A 10,820-nucleotide genomic window follows, 5' to 3' on the forward strand; every position below is an offset into this window, starting at 1 on the left:
AATGAGGATAGTTTTGAATTAGTTTAATGAACTTTTCTCTTCTTTTCAAAATGGCATTGAACATGAAGTTGTGAGTCAGACACTGTAAGGCTAAAATCAATCAAGACTGAGCTTTACTTTCTTCATGTTTACTTAATGCCTCTCTCATTTCAATGTTGTCCTCTCCCAGTTACCTTTTTAACAAGTGGCTGACGTTCTTTACTTTTTGCAAACAAAACCTAATTCTGCCAGATATCTGAAAAGATAAAAAAAAGGGTAAAATCCCACTTCAAATCTGCACTTGACTAAAAAAGACCGTCAAAAGGTTTTTTACAGTGAAATCAAAATATAAAGTATTTTATATCCTGTAAAACTGTCTACAATGAAGACAAACAGCTATGACTTGCACTAAATATGTAAAAAAAACACTCAAGCTGTCCTATAAAAGATAGAAACTATTAAGAAAATATTACTAGAAACATTTATTGCGGATCTTAAACACCAGGGAACGATGGTAATACCAAAACAACATTAATAGAGTACTTTAGATGCAGAATCACAACAATGTTCGATTATCGAAATGTTGGATTATGGAACTCATTCCTCCTTCTCTGAGATTTCCAAGTTGGTCATAATGTTGTAAATGATAATGTCACAGCCCATATTTCAAACAAATGTGACACTCCATAAGAAATATTGTGTGTGCGTCTGTATTCATGAGTATATGTGTGGGAGGAGATTGGCAGTTTCAACAGATGTGTAGCATGTGCTGACAGCATGACATCTACTTTGCATGCTCAATATGACACGTTTGAATGCTCCCATGCATATTGTCCTGATGTGAAGTGATAGCGAGGGATGTGCAGCCTCCCTGGAACCACTCCCTGTTGTCTCTCCTACATCAATCGAAACATCTTTCTTACTAACAGGGAAAAGCAGCAAGACCGGTGCACTGAGATATCTTGTCCGTTGTTTTGTTTCAATCTTAATTTTTTCTCATATAGGCCCCTTTTATTGAGTGTGAAAACTGAACAAACAAACACAAAATGTACATATATTGTGCTTTTGTTAGAACCTGAACCAACAATTCAGTGCCACTAAGACTTACGTAGCGACAGTATCTTTAAGGTAAAACAGTGCAGAGAACATCTAGAGGATGATTGCATCGATTATAAATTAACTAAACTTGCGAGGCGCACCTTTCACCAAACGGTTAAGATCTTACACCGTGTAGCCCGTTTATTTCTAATTCATTGATCACGATTTTTTTCTGACACATTTATCATCTGTGTAAAAGAAAATCTGCAATCTCTTACCTGAATACTTCTAATAAAAAAATAACTTATTTTCCCACTATGCTCATTATCTGGAATCACAGGTGTGAGAAGCCTTAGTACACATTACAAATTCAAAAACACATTCTAGCCAAAGGCCATTCCTTTACTGTATAATTGTCTCCCCCACCAAGTGATTCACTATAATTAAGCCATGGAAGACAGCTCTATTCTCCTGTGAGCATTCATATTAGTGCTACCACAGGCAGGTCTAACAAACATCTCACAGCTGATGCTTTTCAAAACAATGGACAGCGATGTTCAGGGAGGTATATACTGGTACACGTTCTCACAAGGGAGAATACAATATACACAATGCAATTGCAGGTACGAGGCCTTTGGGGAGACCTGTCACTGTTATCTTGGCCAAGCCTGCTGTGTTTATGTGTGTGTGTGTGTGTGTGTGTGTGTGCGCGAGCGTGCGCCAGCATGCTTTGTCTGAAGCAGGAAAAGCTCGACTACAGCTGCTCTGACACAGGCGGGATGTTCAGTGCCCCACATAAACTAACAATGGAGGAGAACTTTGCATCGATCAAAAACAGTTTACAAATGCAAGCTCATATCCTCTTTACCTCCATTAGAGAACCTAATCTGACCTCGAATCCGCATTCTGATGCCGGTTTTAATCTACATGTTTGGAAAATAAACAAACACAGAGACATCATTGTGCCCTAGTGTAAAAACAAAAAGCTCTTCCGCTGAGGATAAATGAATCATGGATAATTATGAGGTTGCCCTCAGGATGAAAACAATTTTTGGGGGGACAAAGCAGCCTCAGTAATCACAACAGTGCAGCCACTCGTATGTCCTAGCCAGTCAATGGGATATGGGTTGAGGACTTGTGGAGTCAAGTGGTTTCAAGCCCAAGCTTGCTCATTGTAACAAAGCAATTATCAGTCATTTCGCTGCTGTTTGTTTGTGCTATAAATGGCATTGTAATTATACTGAAAACATTTTTTTATTTAAGAGCAACATTACTACATACTGTAGAGCCTCTGTCTCTTCCAAATGTCACAATGGGGAGGAAAGAAAACAATGACGACTGTCATAACGGTTACTCTGGGTAAGGCTTGCTATCGCTACCGCTGTTTCTCAAAAACACACACACACACACACACACACACTCTCTCTTTTCTCAGTCCAGGGAAAATATGCAAAGAGCGGGTCAAAGAGATGTTTTGTCAACATCATGTGCAAGGCGGAGAGCAATGGAAGCTGCATGCTAAAGAGGCCCAGCCTCTATCAAGCCAATCAACCGCCTCTAAGAAAATGAGAAAACGTGGTCGTGGCTCAGACACCTGGCGCTAAGACTCATTCACCCCCGCTCACTCCTTTCCTTCTTATCTCTCTATCTGCTCTCTATGAAGACAACTCTAAGCTTTGCATATGGAATCATCAGAATCAATCTCCGGCCCTATTCGTCTCCCTCTCCACTTTTTCATTAGCTGAAACAAATAAAGGCTCGACTAATCCTGCGGCAAATGTGCTTTTATTGGATGGTTAAGCCACAGAGACAGGATGCTGGAGCTTTCTCACAACGCTGGTTGATTTTCTTTCTATAACCAGACCCACTTTTTTGGCTGGGAAAAGGGGTGGTGTTGACCTGCATAGCACTACCTACCAGCAAATACAATCACAGCATACGGGTCGCTGCGTGTAACTACTGAATCCCCCACCTCTGCCTCCACTGACCGCATAACAACACAAGACAACACCCTACAACATTTCTCATTCTTTCTACCTGTGTTATTCAAACACACACACAGACACACAGTCAGAACCAGACCAGACAGGCCCTAGTAAATCAGCATGCCTGTAAGTAGGTCTCATTGACCCCTCAGAATCCATCGGTGCCTAGATCTCTCTGGATCATCCAGTCAATATATCAATATCCATCTTGTGTTTCTTGTTTTAAGACCCCCACTCTCAACCCCCACACCCCACCTCTTTCTCACTGAATGTCAAATGGAGATTGGAGTCATCAATTACAAAAAAGCGTGTGCGTGCATGTGTGTATGGAGCTGGAGCTTATTTGCTGCTGTCTATAGGAGTGAGCATGACACACATTCTTATACAAACACACACACACACACAGTGATGCACATCTTCTCTGTCACACACACAAACATAAATGTCCCTTTCTCCCATGGGATCAAGGAGAAGTGGGTCATGAAGAGAAAAGAGGGAGACTGCCCAAAGAATCCAATAGACCAGTTCATACATACAAAAATCTATAAACTAAAGATCAGCTGGTTGGCATACACTCTGTCAGCCTGAATAGTCTTCCAAGTCAGACCTTCACTGCTCTGTTGGAGTCATGCATGGTATGTCAGGGTAATTCAATAGCTGGCTGTGAAGAGCGGCCATGCGGTAACACTGCAGCCAAACGGACAACAGACAGATAAAGCATTTAAGCAATGATTATTCTTTCTGCTAGCACCTGAAATGACGTGTGGTGGAGCTGATGAGCTGGGTCAATATTCAGACTCCTGTTCATTTTGCAGTAGCTCAGCACACGCAAATAAAAAAAAAAGGAAACAAGTGGTGTGAGAGAGGCCAAATAATCCACTTTGTCAGGCCTCCAAATTCTGCTTGGCAAAGCGCTCTCAGTCGCAGGTCAGCTTCAGTGTCTGGGCCCTTTGAAATGCCTTGAAGGATTCCACTCAGATCGACTGACATAACGTCACGCATGCCATTTCAAATAGCTTAGTTTTTAATCAATAACAGACAGACATTTCACTCACACTATAGTCTGTGTTATGGTGGAATTTGAAATAACACTAGACCTTGAGATGTGTTGAAAAGTGGTGCATTGAATCTTTATATCTCATTCTTAAGATTCAGCAGGATCAAGCAGGCCTGTCAATAATAATTAATGGAAAAGGAAGGCTGACTGTTTCCTCTCTGCTACAGAAACATCACTTTGTGATGGGAATCAATTTTAAAACCAAACCATCCTCTTTCTTCTACCCCTAACACCCAAAGCAGCCCAGCCAAAGATTTAGGACAGTGCACAGCAAATTGTATCTCACCTCTGGCAGTGGCATGCCGTTGATGATGAGGTCTGGTTGCTGGTGGCCCTGCCCAGTGAACGGGTGCTGATAGCCATGGTTGGGAGCTGCATTGCGTGAGTTCTGGTTCTCCACGTTGAGGAAGGTGCTCTCGGAGCGCCTGCAGCCCAGCGGCAGGCTCTGCTGGTGGTAGTCGAAGTAGTTGAGCGAGGAGGTGAGAGATGAGCAACTCACCACATTCATCTTGTCTGTTTCCTCGACGTCACGTGGCACCAGGCGGATGTCGTTCTTGCTCAGCTTCTTCTTCTTGCTGGACTTCTTCTGGTTACCATATGAGTACTCCGCCACCCTGCGCAAGTAGAAGAAACTGAACAGACTCAATAAAGCAGTGTTCTGCCTTCCCCTCCCCTGTCCACACAGTCAAAAAGCTCGCCCGCCATGCCAGCTAGGGCACTATTTGACCATGGGTTCCAGATAAAGCCTCATTGCCCATATCCAGGGGTGGAACAGCACACTTAAGTGAATGCCCACTCCCAGCTTGCAATGTTGCTGTCATCCTGTGTTTGTTTGCATTTGCATGCTCAACAATTGACATGTCACAAACAGGCAGGCAATATGCAAACATGCGAAAACCACAGAAGCAAAGCAAAAAGGACACAATGGTACTGAGCAGCACTACCGGTATATGCAATCATATTCAAAGCACACAACCCACACTAATTCCATTTTTTTTCATTATCAAGTGAGCCCACTAGCAATACGGAGTGAGGGAGAACTGCAGATTCAAATTCATTTAGCTGCTCTCAGTGGCTGCTGCAAACTTGAACTGACTATTTTGACTTTAATAAGAGCAAATGAGCAACACAGCCATGTTTTATCAAAGGATCCTCAGACTGGGGGAAATATCCAGTTTTCCTCAGGAGAACAGATGCTGTGCACCCTATGGGGATGACTACAAACTTCACTATATATTCTATATCATTTGTGATGGGGTTTTTTTACCATCTGCATTACTTTAAACTCTGAAAAAGGCATTTTTTAACCTTTACTGCAAGGAGCGTATGGTTTATATTCTCTTAAAGCCCAGAACAAAACTATAGTTACAGCCAGAACTGCATTGCCTAGAATGTGTCTGTTCCTGCCACTTGTCGTGTCTTCAACGTCTCTGCTACACTAGCCCTCACTGGCCTCTGTTCTTCACTAAAATGCAGCTGTAATCCTCTGTCGCTTCTAAAATCACACTGGTTTAGAAGCAGCACTGTGGTTTGTCTTTTTCATTTTTCTTTTAGATTGCATCTTGAAAACAGCTCCCTCCCCCCATTCTGCTCCCCCTTGATTCAGAGGAAAGAAAATGGGCGGCTGCAAGGGCAGAAAATACTCCATCTCTTTTTCATTTATCATTTTAACATGTTGTCTCTCTACTCTCTGCCCAAATTGAAATCTGGGAGGGGAAATATTCAGAGCCAGACAGACTGACAGAGGACAAGCAATAAATTGGAGATAACTGCTCCTCATATTCGAGGTGGCGACTGAGAAGCAGAGCACATCAGTGCTGATTAAAGCACCCAGCAGGGAGAGTGGCTCACACTAAGAGAGCAAAGTAGTGAGAGCAGTTTTGAATTTGGTATTTGTTGTTGTTGTCTATCATTGTTTCTTCTCTGAACAGAATTTATAAGCTGCGTATTTGCAGCAAAGGTGCTGCGAATATACTGACGAAAGTACCTGTTGTAATCAAGATGTCAGCACACTGGTATAAGTCTATATTAAATCAGGCTTTGATTAAAACACGTTTAGAGAAGTTCCTTAGTATTCCTGTGACACAAGAGATGTGGGTCCTTCCTGTTAACGATATTAAGGTCACTATTGAAATTAGAGGAGTCACTGTTTCAATCAGAGATCGGAGCTAAGAGAGAGAATTAGTGGGAATATATATATATACACACACTATTACATGAGAATAAAGAAAACAATTCTAATCTATATTTTTTTAAAATCAGAGCGATATGAGGGAGTTTTAGTCAATTTTATTCAGGACTAAATAGTTGATAGTTAGTTTAAATTAACTTCAAATTAACAAAATTATGTTTGGGGCAAAATATGATTATAGCTTCAGGTTAAATTCTCAAATCCAATCTATATGTAAATTGATGGTGGTAATGTGGCACAGGGAAATCAAAGCCAGAGCTGATGATCAGATTCATGAACAAAACAGAACATTCAATACTGTATGCAGGGTCCGGAAAATAATAATCTGCTCCTCTCCAGGAAACTAGGTAAACAGTTAATAAAGCTATGATGTGACTTGCATGATTTTATATAATTCAAACCACATTTTTTGTAAGAGTGTGTTTTTGATTTGGATTTTAGTTGGGTTGTTCCAAATATTCACTGGTGCAGAAGAAAGCTGAGGTGAATCTGAATGATCCTAGAACTGTCCATAATCACACTAGATTAAAGTTGATAACAGCCAATCAACCACGGTGGACGTTAAATAATAAATGTCTGAGACTGCTATTGAACCAGTGGGACGTTAATTGTCCGGCAACACACCCGCAAATTGAACATGGCAGTTGAACCGTCATATTTATGAGTCAATTGGTTACAATGGACGGATTAAATCAATCAATCACGTTTTCCTTAACACGGAACAGTGGGTCTCAGCACAATGTGTGTGATTTAAAGCAGGCTCTGTCTACCTCACTTTCTGCTGTTGGAGGGGAGAAAATCTGCAGTCCTCATATTTGGGGCCTCTACATGCTGCATGACAAAAGCAATACACTGACAACTCGCAGTTGCAGGCACGGGCGCGGACACACGCACGGGCACGGGCGCACGCTCTCTCTCTCTCTCTCTCTCTCTCTCTCATATGCACACACACACATACACACACTCACGAGATTTAGTCAGTACCTGCAGTTGTACGTCCGGATCTCCTTGTTATCCCTCTTGCACTTGACCGCCACAAAAATCATGGTGACAAACAGGATGGCTGCGATAGAGCCCAGAGCGATGATGAAGATCAGAGACAGGTTGACAGGTCCAATATGCTCATGCTCGTTCAGGTCTGGTGAGAGGTACACCACGATGTAGGCCGAGGCGGACAGAGAGGGCTTGCCGTGATCCCTCGCCACCACTGTGATCTCATAGGTGGATTTGGCGTTTTCTCCAAACATCCGGGTGGAGCGCACCTCTCCGTTCACCTGGTCGATTTCAAAGAAAGTCCTGTCCCCCTCTGAGATGGTGTAGGTCAGCCGTCCGTTCTCCCCCTCATCATAGTCGTCTGCTTTAACTTGGGTCACCATGTAACCCACTCCAGCGTTTCTTGGGATGGAAACCTCCGCTGTGCCATTAACCAGTGGCGGGTTTGTCATAACAGGTGTGTTGTCGTTTACGTCCAGGACAACAATACGCACCGTGGCGTTACTTGATAAAGAGGGGTTACCATTGTCTCTGGCCAAAACTTTGAAATCAAAAGTCCTGGTGTACTCATGGTCGAATGATCTCATAGAGTAAATGCGGCCTGATGGGTTTATGCTGACATATGTGTTTACATCCATGTGCTTAATCTCACCGGGGACTATGGAGTAGGAAACTGTGCCATTCATCCCCAGGTCCGGGTCTTCTGCTGATACTGCAAGCAGACATGAACCAGGGAGGTTGTTTTCCATCACCATCTCTTGATAGTGAGGTTTGATGAAGTGGGGAGGGTTGTCATTCTCATCTGTGACTTTGACTACTAAAGATTTAGTGGCGCGTAAAGGCGGGATGCCACTGTCCTCAGCTTGGATGGTCAGGTTGTATGTGTCCTTTTGCTCTCTGTCCAGCCTGCCATCAACAAGTATAGTTGAGAAGCTTTCATATTCTTGAAGTCTGAACGGAACATTGCCCTGCAGCCTGCACTGTACTTTGCCGTTTGCCCCAGAATCCTTATCTGACACCCTCACTAGCGCAATGACATATCCACGCTGCGCGTTTTCACTAACTTCCACCATCTCTGTGTTCAGTGAGAGTAAACTGATGACAGGTGGGTTATCGTTCGTGTCCATCACGTTCACTGTGACTTTACAGTGAGCTGGGATAGAGTTGGGACCTAAATCTTTGGCCTGAACGTCGATCTCATATATTTGCGCCGTTTCATAATCCAAAATACCGTTGACAGTGATGATCCCGGTTCTGGGGTCAATTTTAAACGCATCCCTCGTTTTCTCGGTGACGTAACTGTGAAACGAGTACACGACCTCTCCATTAGTGCCCTCGTCAGGATCCGTTGCATTCAAGTCTATGACTAATGTATTGATGGGGGAATTCTCCATCACATTAACTGTATACACTGTCTCGTCAAAAACCGGGTTGTTGTCATTAGAATCAATTACCTTGATATTTAACTGGACCGCGCCTATCTTAGGAGGGTCTCCTCCATCTTCTGCACTGATTTCATATGTATAGTGGGACTGGGTCTCTCTGTCTAACGATTTTTGCACGACAAGCTCAGCAATTTTGGACCCATCCCCTCTGGTCTTTATTTCTAGTCCGAAAAGCTCATTTGGGGTGATAGAATATGATTGCACTCCAAAGATCCCCGAGTCCGGATCGCTTGCCCCCTCTAGGGGAAACCTGGTACCAGGGGAGGCATTCTCAGAAATTTCAATGTCAATGTGGCTCGTTGGGAATCTGGGTGCGTTATCGTTCAAATCCTCAATTTCAACTTTGATGACACAGATCTCCATAGAGTTTGACATCACTTCTAGCGAAATAATGCACTTTGGGTTCTGCCGACAAACTACATCCCGATCTATTTTCATCTGGGTTGTAAGGATTCCGGCTGGGCTGAGTTCCACCCATCGTGGTTCTGAATTGGAAATAACCCTTAAGTATGGGGGCTGCGGTGCAATCTGAAATCCTTGCTTTAGCGCGTCCTTTGTCACATTTCCAATCACTGACCCGGGCTTCATCTCCTCGTTTATTCCATACTTTAGGTTGATAACAGCCTCAGCCCCGACCCAGAATAAGAGGAACACGGAAATTAATTGTATTAATTCCATCTCCTTGGTTTGCATTGTACCTGTTGAGTTTTTTTCTCTGCCTAATAAAGACCTTTGATTATTACGCACGAGAATGCATGTCAGAGAAAACAGGAGATATGTTCCAAATTAATCATCTTACGAAAGTGTCCGGGAAAAAAAAAAAGTGTTTGCGTGACGAATAGCTCTAGTGTATGCAAATTCTATCACGGTGTGAAAGCTATAATTGTAACAAGTGCCTTAGCCTATTTTACTCTTCTCAGGCAGAGCACATCCTCCGGTCTACTGCAGCGGGCGAAACATTGGAGAGGACACATCTGTAAAAACATGCTGAATCTTCTCACAACAGTGATTTAGCCGTGTAAATCCGTGCAGCTCCGGCAAACTGCTCTTACACATGACTCATATGACGAACTGTCCATTTTCAAGTGGGCAGAAAGGAGGAGAAATGCTCAGACTGCACAGACAGAAAAAAAAACGAGAATTTCCGTGAGCCACAAAAGTCCACAAAATGTTTTTTTTTTTTTTTTTTTTTTTTTTTTTTTTTTTTTTTTAAATCTTCTGTGCAGATGAATGAATGAGCTTCAAAAGTCCGTGTTAGATTCTCCGCCTTGGTACCAGCAGATATTTAAGTCGCATTTTGGATAAACATCTTGCTCTGTGTCATATATTACAAGTAGTAATAAAATTTCCTCTTCGCCCGGCTGCTATGGGCTTTCACATCACAACTGCACATCTGATGAAAAAAAAAAAACTAAAAAAGGATCTGCAGTCACAAAATTATTCAACAGCTTAAGTCCGGATATCTTTGCCTAAAGAACAAGGGTGCAAATGCAGGAATGTCTCATCACATCACTGAAGTCCCGATTACCTTTTTATTTCCAGCAGATTTAGTCTTTCATCCCCTCCGCAAGTCTTGAAGCTTTTACTTACTAATTAATTTCCTCGTATCTCACTTGGAAAAAAAAAGGCTGCACATATCCCGATAATTAGTCTATCCAACAAAATAAAATCCGATGAAAATGTAGCCAAAAGCCAGTGAGGTGAAAACGATGCAAGAAGCCTACTGTATGTACAAAACGCATTTCATGTTGGGCTGCAGCAAAGTAGAAGCACAGGAGCCTATATCCAGCCTGGTTGAGGCAGAAAAAAAAAAAGAAATCACCACTCGTTGCCAGTAGGCTGTCTAGTTGACTCCAACAAGCGCTCCTCTCGCTTCACTGGTGCACACTGGCGGACGCGCAGCTCCGAGCCGAGCGCTCAGTCTCAGGACCTGCAATCCCCTCAGCCAATCAGGGGTTACACAGGAGGGCTGGAGCTGCTGGTGGGTGGGGCAAAGTACAGCAATGAAACAGGGCCAACTACCTGTTCTCCTGCAGATGGACGACTCAACGGGCAATTACGGCGTACAAGTTGAAACACGAGGCTGTGTATTAGATGATCGTTAGCAGTGGTTCCAAAAACGGGGTCTGGGG

General features: G+C 43.0%; 1 protein-coding gene across 7 annotated transcripts in view; it reads right to left on the reverse strand.

Annotated features, from left to right (window-relative positions):
* The window catches only part of pcdh19 (protocadherin 19), a 52,713-nt gene extending 42,125 nt beyond the window's left edge, over window positions 1-10,588 (reverse strand). For 2 of the 7 annotated variants that reach the window (XM_019260717.2, XM_019260710.2), the window contains exons 1-2: window positions 7,235-10,588; window positions 4,559-4,691 (exon numbers count right to left, since the gene is read on the reverse strand). In XM_019260717.2, the coding sequence (XP_019116262.1) occupies window positions 4,559-4,691; window positions 7,235-9,381 (2,280 nt within the window). In that variant the 5' untranslated portion in view covers window positions 9,382-10,588. Of the gene's footprint in view, window positions 1-4,345; window positions 4,692-7,234 lie in introns of all 7 variants that reach the window. The other 5 variants (XM_010731996.3, XM_019260694.2, XM_019260725.2 and 2 more) reach the window with 4 other exon arrangements.
* Between the last annotated feature and the right edge of the window lie 232 nt (window positions 10,589-10,820).

This window comes from Larimichthys crocea, chromosome I (assembly GCF_000972845.2).
Source record: "Larimichthys crocea isolate SSNF chromosome I, L_crocea_2.0, whole genome shotgun sequence".
In the NCBI taxonomy this organism is placed as follows: Eukaryota; Metazoa; Chordata; class Actinopteri; family Sciaenidae; genus Larimichthys; species Larimichthys crocea.